General features: G+C 38.3%; 1 protein-coding gene across 1 annotated transcript in view; it reads left to right on the forward strand.

Annotated features, from left to right (window-relative positions):
- Positions 1–23774, forward strand: part of CCDC171 (coiled-coil domain containing 171) — a 128559-nt gene that overhangs the window by 87689 nt on the left and 17096 nt on the right. Inside the window, 4 exon segments of the mRNA XM_062018832.1 lie at positions 3341–3486; positions 15525–15586; positions 17341–17735; positions 18296–18433. Of these exon segments, the coding sequence (XP_061874816.1) occupies positions 3341–3486; positions 15525–15586; positions 17341–17735; positions 18296–18433 (741 nt within the window).

Below are 23774 nucleotides of genomic sequence, written 5' to 3' on the forward strand. Positions count from 1 at the left end.
CTTTTCTGATAACTGAACCTGAAGTGACCTTTCTCAGACACAATTACAGAGCTGTATGTTTTTCCTTTAATTTCATCAGGGGTTTAATTAGTATACAAATAAAACTTCCCTTATCTTCCTTTCTACCTAATTGGCTTGTCTTCGCTTATATATGAAGAATGTGAAAATGGGCTGTAATTAGGGTGACCGTGTTAACCTTTTTTTCTCAAATGTACTGTTGCCTAAAGGCCTCAAGGCCTAAAAACAGTGCTTTGGATTATTGCTTTGCAATCACTATGGCTCTCCCATAGGTTTTCTCATGAGCAGAAGGGCTTTGGGTGCTGCAGGTTCCCACTGCTTAACGGGATCTTCATTCTTCTCCCCACTAAATGTTTATTGATTATCTCACTGCTCCACACTCAGCCTCCAACAACTTAATATCAGGTGACAGTCAGGAGAGTTCTCCAAGTAATTAGAGTGGAGCATTGAGGGAACAATTAGGAGCAGAGTTATTAAACTTGATTTATCCTATTCTCTCCTGAACACTTTCTTGGATATCAGTACATCACACTTTCACAATCTACCCTGGCTGAGAAATTAGTGGCTAACCTGCTGCTTATCATTGTTGCCTTGCTGCCTTGAGGCACACCCTCTTGGTTTCAGTCACTCAGCTGGAAATATTAGAGTCCATAAAGTTTATCAAGGGTTTTAATTAGATCAATCTGAAGAAGGAAAAAAAGAGAGGCTTAGCAGCCATTACTTTACAATACTCCATACTGTATTTGAGGCTTGACTTTAACCCACAGTACCAAGGAACTTCAAGTGAATGCTGAAACTACTTTTAGAGAGCTAAAATCAATTTATGTTTTGCTTAAATATTACAATATAATTGATAGATCAAGTCTGAATCTTTGGATATTTCTGTAAGTAATGGTGCAAGTTTTGAACATAATAAAGCAGCTGTTCAGTGAGATATTTGATTTAATCATTTCTGTATTCTTTCATTATCAGCTAGGTGGATTGCTGGCCATGACTCTCAAAGAGTTAGGCTTCATGCTTTCATCCTTGTTACTGCCTGTTAATAGGCCTGTATTTGCAATTGGTCAGCAAGATTTGTTAGAAACTCCCAGGAGATTTTAACTTGTAGTGGGGTCTCTTCACTATTTGTGGTGAGTGATGAAGGCTTTATACGGGACCAGATACCTCTTCACCCCCATAAAAGGATACCTAGCTAAAAAAAATGAAATAAATGTTCATAATGTTCCTGTTATTCTGTCTTTCTCCATGCATTTAGACTCCTAGGATCTTAGAGCCAGACTGTTCCAGCAGCCTCTACATCAAAAGTTGCGTGCATCAAAGTATTAGCAGAATTATCTATCCTACAAGAGCCAGAGCTCTTGTCAGTTCTGTGACTGCATCTTAAAAGCAGATTTTTCAATCAGATGGGAAAGTGAGGTGGAAAAAACATTGACAAAACATTGTTCTCTATTCAAGAAACTTTGTTTGTCAAAAGATGGGACTGTAGGTGAAGAATTAATACTCTGTTTTCAAAGGTATTTCCTCAATGCTGACTTAGTCCAAACCAAACAAACAGTAAAGGCAGTAAATGGCAGACGATAATGTTTTTTGTTCTTTAATTAGAGACGGCCACTTTTATCCTTGATAATATACATTTGGTGTCTTGGAAGCAACTTTTCTGAAAAATCTGACAATTCAGGAATTCAGCTGTTCAGTCAGAGCTTTGATATCTGCAGGTAGCATTAGGGTGGAATTTCTGAGGGCATCATCCCTGGTTTTGGATATCTTTACGCTAGTAAGGCAGAGGAAGAGTGAGATCTGTAGGTTTATATTTTCTTAGGTGAAAAATAGAAATCTTTGAAAATAAAGACATAAGAAGCAGAATAGAGTTATTCAATATGTGGTAATTTGAGGAAGACTAATATTAATATTTCAGGGGGTTAGAGTTTTTTAAATATAACACCTGACTTTTCCTTACAGCAGTGATTAATTTCAGCCTGAATTTTGCTAACTGCTGAACAGAGAGTCCAGTTAGTGGCACTGTACCTACAAATACACTGTTGAAATAACTGGTTGCTTCTTTGCTGTATGAAATATCTGAAGGGAATTTATTCAACACACAGATTTCAGTTCATTTTGCAGGATTATGGAGTTTTATGCTGTACGTTGTTGTTTTATGGAAATTTTCTCTAGCATATATTTTAAGTGACTTTGATGATTAGCTAGGTCTGAAGCTTTTTCAGATTGAATTTTCAGTGTACTCCACATCTTTATCAGTCTTTTGTGTATGCTGTTTTTAATACATATCCACAGCATAATACACGTTCACTGTGTTTCACAGTCTAGGTCAAGTACTGCTGAAGTCAAATTATGCAGAACATTCTTGAAACTTCATCAGAAAACATATTGTAAATTTTGAAAACAAGGTACAAGAGCTCAGTCTTACAACCGTGCAGCCTTCTCTATCCTTCTATATTGGTTTAGAATCTGTCAGGGAATTTGCATTTTGTACAAGAATGTTTATAGCCACCTATTACAATTTCTTTCTAAAAAGGCAATTAACAGCTGTAAGTAAAATGTAACATTTAGCAAAATATGAAATCATATTATTAATAGTCCAGTCTATAAAAGTATTGATTTATCCCAGCAGAAAGGAGTAGCAACTAGTCAGGTTCTGTATTAATTAGTTGTGTCTGCTATTTGTCATCTATTGGATTTATCTGAATTGATTTAAAGCATGTTGTGTTAATTCTAAGATAGAGAGGAACCTTAAAAAAATGCACATACTATTTTGCATATTGGAAAACTAACGTTAAAAATCGTGAAAGCAGCATAAAATAGTGACTTAGTCTTAGCAAGAATTGCAGTAAAGCTCTACTTTATGCACTAACAGAATAGTAGGCTCTTACTTTTTTAATCCTGAGATTTCTGCATAGTGCAGAACATTTAAATAAATACTAATTTGTTTATTGCCTTTCTTTGTGAATTCTTTAATTTTCATTTCAAGTTTTGAGAATGTTCTGTTCTCTTTAGTGCTGTACTCTTGATTAATTGTGCTGTGTTTATATCTGTTATTTGTAAATAGAGTAACTGTAGCAGAGTACCTGTTTGAACAATAGATCACTTTATTTTCTAAAACATATTTGTGCATAGTTGTTATACTAAAATCTGGTGGGTTCTGAGTTAGTAGCGCTTTTACTAGAGAATTCATAAAAACTTGGTGTGTAATACTCCAAATCTACTTCACAGTCAGTCTATTTTCCACTTTGTTTAATAGCCTATGGCATAAATTGAAGTTAATTATTTGGGCTGACAAGCAACTCTGCTTTCTGTCTGCTTGCAGAGACTCTCCGAGGCAAAGATGGAGCTGAGAAGAAAAGATCAATCTCTGCGTCAGCTCAATAGACTTCTTACCCAGCTGGAGCAGGACAAGCGTTGACTGAAAGAGAGCATCCATGATGCAGAGAGTGCCCTCTGCATGGCAGCGGAGTGAGCACTGGGACCTTGGGGAGATCACTTAAAACAGACAAAAGATCAATTCTTACTTTCATGCACAGGGTTTTAGCCCTAGCTAATGTAATGCTAGAAAACAAAAGTACATCTGTCTCTCTTTGAAATTCAGTGATAGTCTTCTAAAAAGAAAACTGTTAGTTCAGGATACTAGATGGTATGTTTTCTGTAGTTATCCCATCATAGTGCTCTAAATTCCAGGTCCTGAAATTGCGTGGGCATTTTTACTTGCCAATTATCTTACTAATTCAGCAACATCCTTTGGCAGATCCCTATCACTCTCCTTATTTAAGAAATTATTGCTTGTTTTCTCTATTTTCAAGTATTTGTTTATAGGGAAATACAATGTATTTATAATTAAGTACAGAAACAATAGCTAGGTGACAGGTCTTAGCTGCCAAAGGGTCTCAAAGCCATTTTGGACTTAGCCTTATCTCTGGAACAGGATAGAACTTTCAGCTGATTTCAGAGGTTCATATTTAGATGTAAAACCCATGCCTTTTTATACCATCACCTGGAGAGTGGAAGGAAATATTCAGGGACCCAAAAACTCTTTCGTTAACTGAAATAATGAGATTATTATTAACCTCTTACAGTCATGTAGTCAGATAAAAAGATAGATCTTCACAGAGTCCGTTATCTATTACTCTTACTGTAGGATGTACTTGTGAATAGTGTTAGTTGCCAGTGAAGATTTAAAAAAAGTTTAATTTGAAATTGAAATTTCTCGTTACACCTAGAGTATGTTTGACCTCAGAAGAACAACAGCTTAGAAGCTTTAAGGGGTTTACGCACAAGTGAAATAATGTAATTAATATAGTTATCAGTGAAATGTTTAACTAGCTAATTAAAATGACAAATGTTATTTACTATCAGTGTATTAAAGCAGATGTGACCTGAAGAAGGATTTGTTCTGGAAAGCTTGCCCCTTTTCACCCTGCCTCAACCTATTTTACATATTCTAGTAAAGATCATTCCCTGTGGCCCTTCTTATATTCAGGAAAGGTTATTTTAATGTGAAGCATTTTTAAAATTGGTTTTATTTCTGTGTGGGAAACCAAGATGCAAAACTCAATGCAGTGTAAGAAAGAGTGGACTGGCATGTAAACACAGCGAGCACATGCAGGTGATTGGAGGAGCTTCTGTGTGAACAGGAGATGCAAGTACAACTGTCTGTACATTTACCTAAATATGTACTGTTAAATTCTCTTAGTGATTTTTTCCTCTAGGAGCTAAAATCCTTTTGTCTCATGTATCTCTTATTGATGGGTCTGGAAAAACGCATCACGCAGTGGTGCTCTGGAGGACAGAAACAGATGACTGGAATCAGGACATTCAGATAATCAAAGGCTCACCTCAAGTGGTGGAGCTTGCTGCAGTAGCTCGAGCATTTTAGTTATTTCCAACAACTAAGCTTAATATCTCTGATTCTCTTTATGTTACAGATATAGTGAAGTGGATTGAAGGTACTGTTTTGAAGGAAGTCAATAATCCTGAACTGTTTATCCAGCTTAAAATATTGTGGTGTTATGTTTCAAGGTGTTCACACTCATATTTTATTACACATGTGCAATTGCACATGCCTTTGCCTGGACCTTTGGCAGAGGGTAATCGTATTGCAGATCATGCTACAGTGACTTTAGCTACCCCTCAGTTATTTCAACAACCCACACTTTTGCATAACTTTTTTCACCAGAACAGATGATCATTGCAAAAAAAATTTCAATAAGTGACCCTCCAGTCCTTTCTGCTATGGACCAAAATTGTGCATTTGAGTCACATTTTTTTGTCAAAAACATGCAGATACGTTTTGTGTCTATGGTGGTTCCTTTCTGTTTGATGTAGCATAGTGATGTTAGATGTTAGCAAGGCAGCTGCCCAAATGTACATGGACCCCCCACAATGTATGATGGAATGCCTTGCCATGCACATTCACCACAAATTGAAAACAACCCAGGAAGAATCTGGACAGGAACATTGGTTCCCCGTGAAACACTACGTATGGTGTCATTACACCACAGGCTATCATTTTATATGCAAGTGTTGAGTTAGAAACCGAGTTTTGCTTTGATTTCTAGCAGTGTAATTTGTATAAAAGCATAAATCAGCCTTCACAGTTCCAAGTAGGGTTAGTTCTTGCGGCTCTAATGCTGCTCATGGAAAATATGACATGCGTCCATCAATTGTTTCAGTGTAAATATTATTACAGGCATCCTTTGCCTGGAGCGGAAAGGATAGGAGGGTCACTTATCCCTGGTTTGGGACTGCTCAAGCTTTGGCAATGCTTAATAAGTGAGGATGTTGGCTTGCAAAATTTAACCGTGACATTTCACTACCACTAACTGGATTGTTATCAGACATTGACCAGACATGACACTTTGCAGTATGGAGCCGCCATAGATTTTTTTATTGCAAGCACAAGGCACAGTTGTGAGGATTTTGAAGGCATGTGTTGGATGAATTTGATCACTTAGAGTCAGTACATAAGAGTATTCAGGATTAACCAAACAAATCAAAGCGAGTGATTGGAATCCTTTTTTGAGGCTGAGTTGGTGGTCAGGACTGGGCTCTTGGTTAAAGATAATATTAATGATGGGAATTGTTTTCTTGTTAGCACTGGGTGCATTTGTTTGTTGCTTGCTTTGTATTGCAGGATTTGTGCACTTTATGATTGATTACAGGAACAGTGAATCAAGTAATGCATGCTCAGATACAGACTATGCTGCTTCTTCAGCAATTAAACAAAGAAGAGGGAGATGCAGGAAACCAAGATGTAGAACTCCATACAGTGTGAGAAGGAAGTGGACTGGTGTGTGAACACAGCAAGCACATGCAACTGATTGGAGGAGCTTCTGCTTGAACAGGAGATGAAAGTATCAAACAAGTTCTCAGCACAGCTGCTCTGAAGGCTGCTGAACAATAAATGATTCTGCTTAGAAAAAAACGGGGGATATAAGAAAAGGGGATGCTTGTACAGTGAATGATTCTGATTCCGATTCTGCTTGCACTACAACTGGGGTCTGGGTCTTCACATGTCACATTTCTGTATACAGATTATAGACAAGACATGAAGTTGAACACTGACAAAGAAAACCCCATACCATTTATTGTTCTACCAACCCTTCATAATGAAAGTATTGTTTTTCCTTTGGAAGATGCAAGTCAAGTAAATAAAACAGACTTTATTTTTTCCAGAAAATCTTATTTTAATACCTCTTCCATAACCCAAGTGTTTGAAAGCAATGAAGGGATGTCTTTCAAGTTCTTTCCTATTCTTTTATACAGCTTCAAAGGTTGGCAAGATGGCTGGTTCGTTCTAAGATACAGAACTTCAGTTTTATTAACTACTCTTTTTTTTTTTTTTTTTTTTTTTTTTTTTGTAATGTAGACCAAGAATTGCGTATTCATAGAATCATAGAATGGTAGGGGTTGGAAGGGACCTTTAGAGATCATCTAGTCCAACCCCCTTGCAGAAGCAGGTTCACCTAGATCAGACTGCATATTATTATTAGTCATATGAAGTCTGGAAGACTTATTAGTCATATGAAGAGTGGAAGCGACATGGTGACCATAAGACATTTGGCTTTATGCATGCTACTTTAATCTTTGATATGATAATAAAGAGAAAAAGACAGTAAATATTAACTTGTAGTCAATGACTTTCATGACATTTTTAAAACCTTATTAAAAACTGAGTAATTTGTCTCTTTGACTTGTACTGTTTTGTCCTAGCATAGTATTCTTTGAAAGTCCAACAAAGCTGTATATGTTAATTACTTGGGAGAAAAGGCTGGTTTTAACTGTAGCTCTGGTGACTCACTGTTTTGTAACTGTTTTAAGTTCAGAGCAACACAGAGCAAAAGAAGTGTTTTTATTACCTTGGAGTGTTCATTTCCCTTATCGCATCTTGATTTCCCAGCAACATGGGAGTGTATTTCTTATTTTATTTTATTTTCTGTGTCCACTGAAACTGCTGTTAATTTAATTTTCAGGTCTGTTTTCCAAGTTTCTCTTTCCTCTAATGCTCACAAAAAGTGACAGTACCTAAAATGTGTGCTTTAGCAGCTGCAAACTGTGCTGATAGAAAATGTCTTCCTTTGTGTTCCCGTCTTCTTCATGCTGGCTTCTTTTAGGCTTGGGAAATCTATGTAATGCAGAAAGCACTGTGGGGTTTTTTTTTTCCAGTAACATGAACATGTAATGCCTTTGGCCTTGAGAATTTATTGTTCTGGATTGGAAGTTTACATTTTGATTTAGAAAGCCGTGTTGTATATGCATAAGGATTGAAATGTTTGGGGAAAGGTAAAAAGGAAGGTTACATGACTAGTACTGATTTTCCTGATGTGGTGAATGGATCAAGAAACTGCCATCTTTCTGTGAGAATTTTAGTTGCCACATCTGCTTCTTAGTTCTTGGTGTATGTAGTTGTTAGGCCTGAATGGCTTATTATTGAGTAGTAGAGTAATTTATTCTTTCTGGTTTGTGAACCTAAAGAATGAGGAAAATATAAGAATTAGAAATGTCAGGATGCTCCTTTCAGCAGGAACTAAAGAGAACTGATTGTAAATCATTCATAATTAGACATTATCATTTCTCCTAGAAGAACATAGGGAAATTATTGATCTTTGTTTGGGAAATATCCAAAATCTAAACCTTACGTCATAATGGTAGCTAATTATCAAACATTAATGAACATAGCTTACGTGTAAAGTATCCATTTTATCCTGTTGTCCTTAAAGGTTTTCTCACACAGTGAAAAATCAGAACACAGTGAAGTGGATTAAATACTAGTAAAGGAGCCACAAGCCTGTCTTTCACCCTATAGAATTTCTGGAAGCGGCTTTTGTTTTCAAAAAAGAAAATGGATAAAGTTCAGAATCATCTGCAGTTGAAAGAGTATTACTGTTAGCTGTGGGTATATTTATGGCAGTTTGAAACTGAACATTGTGGTATTTCTATGTTGATGTATTCAGGAGAAAATATCCACAAAATTCCACTGCATCACTTCCGAATCTGTGTTATCAATGCATAATGCTAAATTTTTGCCTATAGAGCTCAGAGGGATTTTACAGACATCCTTTGTAATCTTAGGATAAAACGGTATACACTGGTATCTATTAAAGTGACCTCATTCTTTTCTGTACTCTAACACTACAAGAATTCCAGAAGACAGCAATCTAGGTACTAGATCATCTGCCTTTTGGTATACTTGAGTGTAACATTCAGCAAACAAAGCAAGAAGATGCAGAGCTGAGGGAAACAATCTCTGTGCATGCTTCTAATACAGCTCTAGACAAGGGATCATTTACAACACTTTCTGCTTCTCCTCACTCTGCCTGCCTCCCATCCAACCAGATAGCAAATCTAATATTGTACTTTTGGCTTTGTCAACAAGTGCTTGGATGTGCTTGTGCCCAGAATGATTCTTTTAAGACCTTTTCAGAACCACCTTTTTAAAACATCATTAAGTATAAATTTTGAGGGACTGGAGCATGTGCTGTGCTAAGAGAGGAAATACCGTTAACAGTTAATTCCATATCCTTCACAACCTGCAAGATATTCTTTAGAAGGCTGGGTTTTATCTTATCCTGAGTCTTGTCATGACAAGACTCAACTACCTTAATCTGACACTTGAAGCTGGATTATTTCATAGAATCATAGAGTGGTAGAGGTTGGAAGGGACCTTTAGAGATCATCTAGTCCAACCCCCTTGCAGAAGCAGCTCCACCTAGAGCAGGTCACATAGGAACGTGTTCAGTCAGGTTTTGAAGACCTCTAAGGAAGGAGACTCCACACCCTCCCTGGGCAGCCTGTGCCACTGCTCCGTCACCCTCACAGTGAAATATTTACACAAGAGTTCCTGATAACCATTAACATAAAAGAACTTTGGTTTTATACTATCTAAATATTGAAGACAAATATAAAAGTGAAAAACTTGGTGAAGTAGAACAGGGTTAAACATTGGCCTCTGAGAGAATTTATGTACATGACCTGAATTCTGTTCTTTTTAAAAAAGGGACAAGCCTAAGGTAAGATGCAATACGGCAACAAAAATACATACAAGTTGAAGAATTTTCTTAAAAAGTCATGTCATAAAAGCGTATAAGTAAATGTCTTATTTTAAAACCCATCTATAGTCCTTTTATTATGTGTGAAAAATAAATGATTCCTTCAAAAATATGTTGAGAAGTTATTGTTTGCTATAAATACAACCTTGTTATACTCCTTGATAGACTATATTTCGTTATTAATTTCTTCTGTACTTAATAACATGTTGATTTAAACAGAGTAAGAGACACTAAATCTGTTCATTTTATACAACTAGATTTTTTAGCACACATAGTTAATAACTTATTGGTTATGATAATTCTGTTAGTGGAAGAAATCATATTACTCTATCTCTGCTAAAATCTTCAGACTTCCCTTTGTTTTGCTTCTTAGTTTGAGGGCTTTTGGTGGGTTAGCCTTGGCCAACAGCCAGATTCCCACCCAGCTGCTCTCTGACTCCCCCCTCAACAAGTCAGGGGAACAAAATAGGATCAGAACATTTGTGTGTTGAGATATAGATGGGGAGATTGCATACTAGGTACTGCCATAGGTAGAATAGAGTTGATTTGGGGAAAATATTTTAGTTTATTTATTAAAATAGATTTGAATGGTTGGAGACAATGACAAAATATCAGCATCCTCTGGCCTTTTAGGCTCAACTTCACTCCTGACTCCTCTGCCATGCCCCAAGGTGCTGGGGAGGGATGAGGGGCAGGGGATTGAAGTTAGTCTGCAACAACTCTCTGCACCTCCTTCCTGCTTCTCACACTGTTTCCATGCTCTGGCATGTGCTGCAGTCCATCAAGAATACCTGCTCCAGTGTGGTCTCTCCGTGGACTTTGGTTCATTCAGGACCCATCCACCTGCTCTGGCGTGGGGTGCATCATGACCTACAGTGCGGACATGTACTCCAGCACAGTTCTCTGCAAGGGCTGCAGGGAAACACCTGATCTGACGCCTCAAGAGCTTCCCTCTCCCTGCTTTGTTCTCAGAACTATTTTTCACTTCCCCCCGCCCCCCCCCCCCCCCCCCCCCCCGCCCCTCGGTGGTGGTTTTTGCCCTTTCTTACATACATTTTCACAGAGAGGCCACCACCTTGGCTGCTGGGCTCATCCGTGTCCCATGGTGGGTCAGCTGAAGACAGCTGGAAACAGTTGTGTTCAGTGTCAGGCAGTCCCGGCCTCTTCTCACCAAGTCTGCCTTGAAGCCCCCACTGCCAACATCAGGGCACCCGGTACAGTGCTGTACTCGCCTTTACTTTAGCCTCCCTAGTACATCTTCTCTAACCTGCCTGCCTGAAATACCACCCTGGGAAGTCATCCCAGTAGGTCAGCCTGTACAGGCACAAAAAAATTCCGTTTCCTCTTGTATTTTTACCTATTAAAGTCTTGACAAGCTTTATGGCCTGGCATAATTTTCAGCCTATCCCAGCCCTGGTTGCTTAGGATTTGGCCATTTTAACAGGTTAATAAAATACCATGTCTTCACAAGCTCAGACTGCTACCCACTACCCTTTGAGGCTGATGAACCCTGTGATGTGATAAAGAGTCAGTAAAAAACACACAAAAATTCCCCCCCCAAAATCTTTCCTAATGTCAGTTAGTAACACATTCTGACATTTTTGGGACAGTTCAGGGATCAAAGCACCTATCCAGTGTGCTCGTTTCCTTCTGTCACTTGGTCAGAAAAACTCTTCATCTGCTTCTGTAATGCACTTCATTTCTGTTGATTGAAAGGTTCATACGCCAGCTGGCACAACAACTTTCACACATACCTGTCAGCGGTCATGCCGTGAAATCCTTCCACCACTGTGTTTCATTGCCTGACTGCTGCTCCCCTTTCACCCCTGTTGTCTTCTCCAAAATGTCTCTAAACTGGCTATGTGTGAGATACGGGCCCCACAGTTTTCTCTGTTGAAAAAAATCTAAACACTGTACTAATCCTGAAATACAATGACAAAATTCTCTTGCTTTGTCCAGTTTAATGACAGCTTTAATATAGGACAAAGAGACAGCTGGGGATGGGGTGGGACCACTGAAGACTTGAGAATTAGTAACATCGTACCATTAGGTTGATATTTCTGATGTGGTCCATAGCAATAACATGCATTTCCTTATTATGGTTCTTTCATGGCTTTTAAGAAATTAATTTACAACAGTTTTAAGTCAATGTACAAATGAAAAATGCTCAGTAAAAATGCTCAGTGTATTTGGCACGAATTATTCGTTTCAGAAAGAAGACCACAAATTGATCAGGCCTTTAAAAAAACAGAACGTCTATGAGGCATAAATTAGCTCTCACAATCAGACTTCAATAGACATGACCTTATACTTTTAGGTGTACTTATCAGCCACATTTCTATGAGTTAACTAGGATCTCTACTCTTGTTATAGACATGTAACTAAATATAGTTATCTCTATAGTGATTTTAAAGCTCTTGTTTTAGAGATCTCAACTTAATTTTTTTTTCCCTAGCCCAATGTCACTGCCAGAGGTAGTTCTTCTAATTTATTTAGACATATTAACAGAGTGAAGCCTGCTTCTCTGTGTGCACTCTTGAGTCTTTTCATTCCTGTGGTCCGTGATTGTTCTAAACTGGTCCTAGCACAAGACTATTGAAACAGTGAGCACGTGTAAATGCAATAAAATCACAAAGAAAACTCAATTAGAATATTAACATTTTAAATGACTGCTGTAAGAACTTTCTAGTAGGAAACAAGTTATTATTTCTCTCTGATAAAAAAAACCCAAACAAAAAAAAGATTACAATTTCTCCTCCGTCTCAAATTAGCACCTCTTCATGTCAATGTTTTATGAAAGACTTTTGTTCCCCTCCTAGTACTTCCTTGATCCTTGTTCCTAAAGATCAGTTGTGCAGGACATACAGGTGTTAGCACAGCTGGCTTACTGATGACAACTCTGTCCATATAGCTGTCTAGTGTGTCATCACTCATATTGTTCAGTGTCATTCTGACCTAGCCAAGCTAAAAATGGTACTCCAGCTGAACAGGGATTTAAAAACCTTGACAAACCAAAGATAAGACATTGCTGAATGTCATATCCATGTACTTAACTGTTTTCAGTTTAGACATATCTAAATAACTAATTCAGAGTGCATTTGTCTTTGCCTTTTGGTGCGGGGTTTGTTTTGGTTTTTTTTAAAGGTTAAATAATTTTGTGTGGTTTGCATTCAGTAAAGAGAAATCCTTGTTTGGAGAGCTGTGGAATTACTGAATGCATTAACTGATATTTTCTCCAGATATGGGTTCATTTTCGGTCCAAGGTCACTGAAATACAGGATGTATTATAGTGCACATCCTGCAACTACAGTTAAGTTCAGTGGTCAATGTCTGCGGAAAACAACTCTGGATGAAATGAGCATCTTATTCAGCACAGCATGTAGTGTTTGTCCGTGTGTGTCATAATATGAGAAAGCCTGAATTCAACTTGCAGGTAAGCCTGGGACAGTATTCTACATTGAAAATGAATTTTGGGAATCTTAACTACTCTTTAAGAAAAAAAAGAAGCAGCCAAACATCCCCAAAACATCAGTTTTATGAGATGTTGTCTTACACAAATGCTATTATGCATTAATTAATGTTCATTTAAAAGCCACCTATGAAATGGCATGTATTGTATTTAAATACAGATTTGCATGTCAGTAATCTAAAGAGCTGTCACTAAATCTGTATGCTAGTACAGAAATCTATAGCGGATTTTCAATTCAAAGAAATATTTGGTATGCCTATTTACATTCACGAATGGCTACCTACAGCAGGGGATGTGTAAATGCTAATTAAAAACTCCACTGTCAACACAAGTCAGACTCTTGGCTTTGAGCACATATTCCTTACTTTGATGAGAATATGCAACAGTCTGCTGGCCTTTGTGAGTAATCAAACCTAATTGTGATGGTTATGTAAGAAGTATCCATTCAACTCTTACCATGTAGCTCTTTTTCCCTTTTACTCCTATGAGGCACTATTTTGTCTAAGCATGATGTGCTGTGATTTAGTACGGTGTGGCCTTCTTGGGGCAAAAAAACCCAAACCAACAAACAATAAAAAGAGTTTTAGGATTTTTTTTTTCAGTTCAATTGACTGTTTTGGTTCCCAACATTATTCCTCGCCTATTTTGCTCACTCACTCACTGTGGCTATAGTTTCCCAGTTTTCAGATATTTAATTTAAAGTGCCTTCAGCTTAAGCAATTCAATCACCTCTCAGGCAGACTCTACTTACGGAGTGACTCTTGATTCCTGAAACATCCTGATGGAAAGTGTTGTATCGGTAATTATATAGACCCTTATTCAATAAGATGAATATAGGCTTCTTGAGTGTTTTCCTTATTTTCAAGGCAGACTCAGGCTGTAGTAAGAAACTGATATTAACAGATTGTCTCTTGGATCCAACAGGGTGCTCTGGTCTGTACTTTTTTGGGTGTCATGTGTGCCAAATCCTTCAGCAAATCTTTTGGGATCTGTATTCCCTGGAGAGCCCATACTCAGGAATGACAATATATGGATATATTGTTAGAAACATAATCTATATTGGCAACATCCACCAATATGCACAGGTTTCTTTGTTATTCTCCCTAGTTCCATGATCATTTTGAGTCACTCTACAAAGACCTGACCATCAAAATGAGTTACTCTATTTACATTTCTGTTGAAGTGCTTCTCATGGAAGAAGTCAAAAGACCATATTCAGTAAATGTGCATGTCCTTGATTTGTGCAATACTGCCTCCATTCTTGAGGTATGGACATTATGCAGCTAAATCAGCCACATACTAACACCACTGTGGCTAAGACTAAGATGTGGTTTGTATTCAAACTGCTTCCTTCTATTTTAAGAAGTTCTAAAAAACATTTTTATTAATTTCATGTCACATGCAGAATGCATAAGGAACTAAAATCTCAGGTAATCAGTCAAAGATGTTAGGGAGGGATAAACACACCTTAACACCATTTACAACTTGCTAGCATGTGGCACCCTGTCTCTGTATCAGCTCAAACTGTGCACCGGGAAAACAAAGCAGCGAGAATAAAAGTGAACTGTAGGCAAAACTGCTGTTACTTCTGATCAACAAGGAATTTTTAATGTATTTTTTGAACATGAAGGATTAGCCCATCAAATTCTACACCTTGGTTCAGTCAATAACGTAACTTCAGTTTATTATTCAGTTTTAGCTTTGATCTGAATTCATCAGTACTTTATTGATTTTAAATTGAGTGACCATAGTGTTGTTTTCTATGTTGCTCTCTTAATTAATTAGAAAGTTAAACACTGTCGTAAGTCACTGTGCTTCTTTGCTTTAAGAAGTTTTGAGTGTTGTAGTAGAGTTGTGGATCCATTTATGGTTTTCAGACACATTTATGTAAGCCTAAACTAAAAAATATAATGATCATACTTAACAGCCCACTCTTGCAGTAATCACTATTCTCTATATAAAATCACTCTTGCAATTTTTCACCGTCTTGGCCAAAATTATGTTTACCAGAATCAGAAACAGCACTACACTACCAGAATCTACACTAACATTGGCTACAGATAATTTTTTTTCATCCTCTCTATTAATTTTTGAGTCTAGGGATGTGGAACTGGTTTTAGACATTTTTAATCACTGCAATAGGCCTGGTTTGATGATTAGGTTTTTTAGATTGCCGCATTAGGAGCCTAATGCTAGCCTACGGAGACCTCTCGCATAAAATAGGCTTGCTTTAGATTTTTCACGTGGAGGAAAAAAGGTATCATTAAATAAAAAAAAACTCTGAAATTTGCACAATAAAGCTGAACTATTTAGGATGGGTTTTCTCCCTGTATTTTTTTTTGTTTGTTTTAAAACAATAAACCTGTGAGTTTTACCTTTGCCTGATAGTTCCGTAATGTAAGGATGTGAGTACTGCTCCTACTTCCTTAGAGAATGAGGAAATAATCATGGTCTCACAACTCCTGTTATTACTTTTCTAGGTCTCAAAAAGCAAATAACCATGAAGTGATGAAACTGATTTCGAACTTTAATAATTTCATGTGTAAGTGTGGCCTATCGAGCATGACTCCACGCAGGCACACCCATTATAGCTTCCCATTCGGTGAACATGTAGCCAACTTGAAGACTGTTTTCACTGCTAGTGATATTTGTACAGTATATGCTTAATCTTCTTCCTGAATCCTTGTCTTTTTCAAAGGAAGGCTCCAGCTTCACTTACTGCTTATCAGTATGCATATTGACAACGAGATCCACTTATCGAAGTATTTGCAAGCACAAAAACTTCTGGTGTTTTTTTTTTTGTTTTTCTTTTTTTTTTGTGTTTGGTTGCGAGTCTTCACATCAAATGCCATGCTCTTTAAGAAGCCAGTAGGTACTTTTCTGTTGCAGCAGTATTAGCAGCATATGTTTATCATAATTCAGCCATTTAAAAAACGGCTTTTGTACTTTATTGTTCAGTGAGTGTCAGGCCCCAATACTGAAACGTAGAGTTTGAAACTAATAGGGTTAAAAGGACTTCCACTGGCTGCATTGTGTGTGTATTACACCTACATTGCTTATACATTGTTTTTTTCCCTCTAGTATTAGCAATCTGCTTTTGTACTTTGACATAGGGATTTCCCTCGTGAATTTTGTCACAGAAAAAAGAGAATCATCAATATCGCAGTTAAACTTGACTTTCAAAGCTAATAGTATCTCATTTGGGGGCTGAAATTTAATAAATTTTCTTTGATTCTGGGTGAGTTTTTAAACATCAAACAATGAATTGGCCAGGGTGCAGTAAAATATTTAGATCTATTGACTACGGTTCAGAAGGGTAGAAGGCAAAACACTGGTGGTTTGATGTTGATAAATTCTTAGTACCTTAATCCACATTAATGTTTTCTTTTATCTATGTTCATACTGGCAGCAAAGACACTGAAAATTTGGGACATATAAGCCATAATCAAGTAAAACGAATGAATGTATATGTGTGTCTCTGTGTGTGCATAAATACATTTTCACACCTAGTATGTGTGTGTGTGTGTATACATATATATATTTGTATGTATTTAAAGTAATGCATTTTGTTATATTCAGCAAGGTTAACATCTGACTGGAATTACACATGCTGACAGAACACTCCAGAGAGTATGTTTGTTCCACAGGACTGTATATGCTAAACCTAGTGCACTATGTGTGCAAAAAATGTGTAGAGGACCTTTCCTGTTATAAAAATTGCATCATAGTGCATATGTTTGGCAGCCACAGGTATTGACAGGAATTCTTTAGGTCAACTTGGGAAATGTAGGGCTCCCTATTCCCACAGAACAGAGCAACGAATAAAATAAATTCTTCTTTATATCAGTAGATTTACACACGCATACCTCTCTCAATCAGATTGGATTTCAAAGGCCGTGCTGTTGTTTGAAATATGTTCACTCACAACTAACATTTTACAAAAAAAAATCTAATTCTGTAAAAGATTATAGGAAAGTAACCTGGGACTTAAGATCAGTGTGTTTTAATTCCTGTCCGGTCTGTTCTTTTGGGCACCAAGAAACGCTGGAGTTTATTTTTAATCGCATTTTGTAAATGGTGCATCCATTGATTCACATGTGTTTAGTATATGTTTTAGCCTGTGTATTGTTGTTGTTGAAGATGCTAAATTACTTTTACAGTCCTGACTTAGTGCTGCTAAACAGATACAGTCTACATCAAATGGGTGTATGTCATTTATTTGTACTAATATCCGTTTGTATGTGCGTCTATCTGTCAGTATTAGATTGTAATCTGACTTCGGGGAACTCCTGGAAGTGGCCACGGTAATTTTTGTGTTAAACACAATGAAAAACGGCTGCACGGCGGCAGAGGGTAGGCGAAAGCTATCCGCGGAAGTTACGTGTCAGACACACGCGGCTCGGCATCTGTGTCGGCACACTAACGAGCCGCTGCACTGCGCGGGCACACGCCGCGCCCGCAGCCCAGTTGCGCGGGAGGACACAAAACGCCTCTCGCGTGACGCTGCGGCGCTCGCCGCGGCCAGCAGGTGGCAGTGCGACACCGGCCGAGCCGCGCCGCGCAGGCCGGGCCGCGCCGGGCCGCGCCGCGCCGGGAGCGGCGGCTCCGCGGGCCGCTGCAGACTGTGCGCCCACCCGCGGCGTGTCGCCCGGGGGGTCCGCGGTGACAGACCTGGTGGCAGGCCACGGATTGTGTGTTATCGGTTTGGTTTTGTCTTTTTAATTGCTGAGCCACAGATTGGTTCATTTGACTTTGAGGATTGTGCGTTTTAATCTGGGGTTTACCGGAATTTGATATTAAACGGACCTTACTGCGGAGCACTGATACGATCTCCCTCCAGTCATCTGAACTCTCACACCAGCTTCTTGTTTGCATGACCACGTGAACTTTTTAATGTCCTAGCTGAGGTTAGTTTGAATCAGCAGCACACTTACTGCTTCTCGTACGAGGTTTTTGCAGGGAACCTGTCTGTGTAACGTATGTACCAGGTGGGCTCGGGAGCCCTTAGTGTGTCTCTCCTTTCCTCCTTGTTTCAGAACAGGGGAAGATGCTTTTTCTTCTTAACATTCTCTCCTAGCACTCTGAATTAGAGATTTATTTGCAACAAAAAATCAATTAGTCCTAAATTTATTCATGGATTTCAGGTCCAGCGATCAATGCAAGTCCACTCAGTGGGCTCAAGGGGACCCAGTTCATCCCAGTTAATGTGTCTGAAGGGGAATTACCATTGATGCTGTTTTTTTCCCTTTAGGTCAGAGATCAGACCTTGCTGTCACGGACTGCAGCAGCCAGGAATGACTTCACCCTGCAGCTACCCAAACTGCACCTAGAGACCTTAGCAGTGGAAGGGCTGAAGGGCAGGCCAGAGGTTGTAGCATTTCAGATTAGAGTCTAAAATAATCCTGTTTCTCTACCCCCCCCCCCCCCCCCCCCCCCTTTTTGCATGAGATAGAGCAAAAAGATAGACCACCCTGAATGTATGGAAAACAAAAAGCTTCAAAACTATTGCAGTCAACAGTTGAAAGGGAAAGAATTTCCTTATGTACCCTTGAATATGGTACTTCAGAGATTATGTGGTCTTTTCATTTTGCAGTTATGACGTTAAATAACAGACTGTGAAGATGACCATGGAAAAACGCAGATGTTATATTTAAAAATTAGTATCACTCTACTCTACCCTTCCTTTCTGCCACCTCCTCCCGATTTAAGAAAGACAAATGAAATAGGAAGAAAGAAAGAAAAAAAGATGGGATTTTTACACTGCTTCTTAGTCAGTATCAGATTTTTCCATATTACAGCTTCAGAGGTAACAGTGATTTTGGAGCATTCCTTATTGAAAGGAAACTGCTATTTGTAGTACTTACGTATAGAAGGTATTTTGTTCATGTAGGTTTAAAGACAGGTATGTTTCAAATACTAATTTTATTAGGAGGAAGCAATGGGAACAAAGGGGAAACGAACTGAAAGTGTGCCTGTTTTCAGCCCTGAAAATGGATTCTGTGCAATGCCTCCTTAGGCAGAACATTTTGTTTTCTCCATGAGAAAATGAAAGGCAGAGTGAATGCATACTTCTTTCATTGTGCTCCTCTGTGTGAATCAGAGAGAGGAAAGCTAGTCATGTAAAGTGCAGGAAAGTCAGACAATGGAAGTATTGCACAGTACATGTACCATTCTGAGCAATCCTTTTTAATTTATTGTAGGTTTTCTATTCTAGATGCAGGAATGGGGTCACAAAATCAAACATTCAGGAAAAGCTGGACATTTGTCACTGTCCTCTAGCATGTACATGTTTCATCATGAGAAAGATTTAAATGATATATATGTTACCGTGTTTCTATGATAAAGTAGTAATGTGTAACACTTTGTGATTCCCATGAACTTTCATAAACACAGCTATACATCTCTAGCAGGGGTTAGAGTTGGAAATGCTTCCCCAGTGCAGGATGATCGCTTTTAAGGCTGTGCAAAAAGTTCCACAGGCGGCACCTTTTCAAAGAAGCTGTCATGGAAATCGCCAGCTTTGAAATTCTGCTCTTCTAATTTGGTGGCCTACTCACTGGTGGCTGACTTTTGTCCTGTCTCCACCACCTCTCCCCACCCCCAATCCCATCCCAACTCCTGGTTTTTTTAGCCTTCAGAATGTTTGTAGACACGTCTGCAAGACAGTGTATTCCTTCTGTCTGCCTTTGTAATAAGGTGAAGAGAAACACGAGTATAGAAAGTCGCACTTTAGCTTTGTACAGAGTGCTTGCAGTGTAACTAACACATAGCAGTGTATGCGCTGGGTATCTTACTGGTGATGTAGTGTTGTAAACATACTTTCTTGTTCACCTGACAGCTCCAATTACATGTGGTTACTCTGTAGGTACACAACAGCATCCATGGTTTACAGTCTGTCTCACTGTGCACTTCCTTTTCTTCTTTCCCTTTCTGCGCGTTGTCTCTAGTCACATAGTGCCTGTGTCATATCTTTCTAACTACATTACAGAGATTTTAATTTAAAAGTTAGTTCTTATAGCTGCGAGTCAGGTAATAGATTTTAATGTCACTGTATACAAAACTGTATTGAGGTCAATCCAGCAATCTTGAATGAAGTAAGCCGTTAGTAATCACTTTATGAATTCTTCTTATTAAAACAGCAGTGTAGTTGTTTGCACGTAGGTCTCTGTAATCTCTACTTCTACATGTACTTTGTAGATAGTCTATGACAGGTACGTCTCAGTTAAAAGCTTTGTTATCTGCAAGTGTTAGATATAAGGAGGCTTTTTCCAAGTCAAAATTTATTGATATTTGAGGCTTCTTTTAAAAGATTTAATAAAAATTATGAACCTAGATTACACAGTAGGATAGGGATGAAGCACTGGCTGTGCAGAAGAGTGCATTTTTGTTGTTCAGGCAACCAATTCATAGTAAGTGTCTGGAATTGGTAATTGATAATAACTTTATATGCATTGGTTCAGTATGTATCGCTTGTTTCGTCATATAAGAAGAAAAAAGCCTATTATATTTGTGTATGCATACGCATCTATATAAGTTATCTTTACTCCAAAATTTTCGGAAAGCAAGTGCCTTTTAAAGGCATTTTGAATGAAATCTGCTGTCTTTAATCTGTTTGATGGGCTTGTTAGCATTGGGGTTCTATATTTATTGTCACTGGGAATAGTGGAAGTCCTGGAGTCTAAAATGGAGTCTAAAAACTTCAGTTGTCTCTATATGTATAGTTCTTGGGGGAAAAAAATGCTTTCTTTATAGGGAAAAAGTGCAAATGGCATAATGAACCCAAAATGCTTGACTGTAAGCTCAGCTATGAGGAATTTGCCTTTTTGTGGCATACTTAATTATTTTGTAAAACCTGAAGGCTGTTATTTCTAGCAAATGGATTCCACATTCCAAATACTGTAAATCGTTACAGGTCTGATCAAACAAACTCATTTGCAAGTGTAGTAATTGTCAAGCTGTACAGGAAGTGGTGTACCTCTTTTAAAGACTGTGTTACCAGTGACTGACCTTTAGATACTGAAATGAAATATTTAGCACACAAAGTTCTGTGTGTCTTCTCCAAAGCCTGCACTTTATGTAATGACCCTTGGATTGCAAAATTAAATAATAGATTGAAATATAAGTTATTCGACAAGAATGTCCTTGCAGTGAGTGTCTTCTAAAGCCCCACGCCAAGTGGCAAAAGCATGAATTCGTAGGCATTTGTTAAATTCTTGGAAACTGTAACACAAATTATTGTAATAGTTTGAAAATGTCACTTGAGATGGATAAGTAATGAAAAAAGTGCAATATCTCAAAGAGTAAATGATATGACTGCTATTGCTTTGAAACACTCTTGGCTGGTATTTAATTGCTATGAGGGGATATTATGTCACAGAGTCATGCTGTTTGTTAGTGAAGTTTGAAAGTGGACAATACAGTATGGTCTTCAAACAGCTGAAACACAAGAGAACAGGATTTAAGGCGTGCTACTCTGGCCATGCCTGAGTGTTCCCACTAGAGACAAGAAGTGGAACTGTATGTGAAGCCTCCAGTAAGTGCAGGATATAGGGTGAAAAGGGCAACTGAAGTAGTACGGGATTCCTAATTCTGGTATTCTGTAGTACAGGATTCCTAATTCTGGTATTCTTCTTTGACAGAGGACTATTTAAATTAACCAGTAAAAAATACAGAAATTGAATTGTGCTATGCCTTTAGGAAGAGGGTAATCTGAATTCTGTCTTCAGAAAAACGTTATTGGCTCACAGAAAAAGTGTTTTTTTCAGAAGATTTATTCTGAATTGTCTCAAGTACTTGCACATCAAATACATAATTAATACTCATGGCAAGCAATTTGACCTGAAAACCAATGCATAAATCCCCAAATAAGCCAGATAAGGCTTTAAACATTCTTGTGTAAATATTTAAGCGTTGACATATGCTCACAATAAACTTCTGTTCCTTGGAGGTGTAGACACATATTGCTAAGAACTGGTATTAAAGAAACTTCTTGAAGCAAATTTCAGTACCTCAGACTAGTTTTGCAATAGCAGTAGGATGTGTAATGCATACTCGATGTATAAGTACTTGATGCCCAAATAGGGAAGGCTAACACCAAACAAGTCAGTGGCTTTGCCCCATAGACGTAGTTTGTGCTTTGCATCTACTGTCACGGATTAGTTTTACGGGTAGTACAAGAGCTGTTTAAACAAAGTAGAGGAGCATTGTCTGTATGTAGGATGTCTCAGATGTTCTAATACAGGGAAGTAACAGATTTATTCAGACATTGTCAGGATAAAAAAGGTCAAGAAGAAACTAGCTGTGAGTTGTCAGAATCACATCCGCTGTGTGCCCGGAAGACCTGGGTATGCCTGTGTGATCATATAGCCCCTGTTGTTCACATGTGATAGCTGCCTGCAGATGTGCAATTAGGGAAAGAGTAATAATTTTCTGTGTCATGGGAACTACCTTGACCTCTGTCTCCAAAGTCTCCATTTGTGTGTTTTATTAATCGGCCCTATTAATATGTGCCGGTTCCTTTTGGTCAGTATTTGGCATGAAGAGGTTCTTCCTTCTTTAATATCTGGTTGCTAATATCTGGTAGTGATATTGCCTCTGGATGTTGATTTGGAAGACAACCGATATTTACAGACGATCTTACGTTGATTTTTACAGGATTTATATGAATTAGAGAATCCAAATAGGCAAGTTTTTTGAGTGACTGTAATGAGGACGTGAATAGTTAATGCATTTATGTGTTATGTGAAAAAGACCATAGGCAGACCTCCGGCATAAAAGGAGTGCGCATGCATGTATCTGTATTAGTATTTATAGGTCTTAGGAGAAGGCATTTCTTTGAGTGCTGCGCGCCCTTCACCTGGGATGTGACCTGACTGTTGGAAATCCCTTGCATATTAAGAAAATTTATTGTAACCAAGGACTCAAGTAGATAAATCTGTATTTTTCATGACTAAGCTCTCTCTTAATTTTGAAAGATGCCATACACTTGGGCTGTTCTTTCTCTCCTCCAGGTGGGTTTGAGATGGATAAGTTTTCACTTTATCCTGTCTGCCTCTCTCTCTCTCTCTCTGCGCCAGACGCTGTCATTCTCTGCTGCACACAGTCTGTCCCTGTGCCTTGTGTGCACACTCCTGTGTGTGCTGCGTGAGTGCTCTCTCTGCTGCATGCTTGCTCACTCCGCGTCTCTCTGTCTTTCTGTTGCTCCTAGCCCTCTGCCTCTCCGTCTCACCAACCACCACACTAGTCTTGTGCTCCCTCTGTCTTGCTCTCCCTGTGTCTTCAGCATGTGTCCATCTGTTCATGCAGGTTTAGGAAGTCCACGTGGGATTTATATGAACTTTGTCATGTTTCTCAGGTGTTCTGAGGTAATGAAATGAGAAGTGCAGTAATAACATAATGGCTTATAGTAGTGGTAGTAATGTAGTCAAGTACTGACACATCTTCAATGTTAGTGTATAATCGTTACAATTTATGAAAGAGTAGGTTCTTGCCATTTATTTTATGTAAATTACATATTCACGTATGGTTTAGTCGTGCATTATCTGATTGTTGATGTAGGACCATTTTTTCTAATTGACTGGGCAAACATAAATGCAGTTTAATGTGTTAGGAGCTCTTAAATGTGTATTTATATTCATTTGTTCGTTACTTGTAGATTTATGCTTGATAGAGGAGAAGGTAAAAGGTATGTATAACTCTGCTGCTATTTTTTCTCAAAATAATAAACACTT

This window comes from Colius striatus, chromosome Z, assembly GCF_028858725.1.
Source record: "Colius striatus isolate bColStr4 chromosome Z, bColStr4.1.hap1, whole genome shotgun sequence".
NCBI classification, from domain to species: Eukaryota; Metazoa; Chordata; class Aves; order Coliiformes; family Coliidae; genus Colius; species Colius striatus.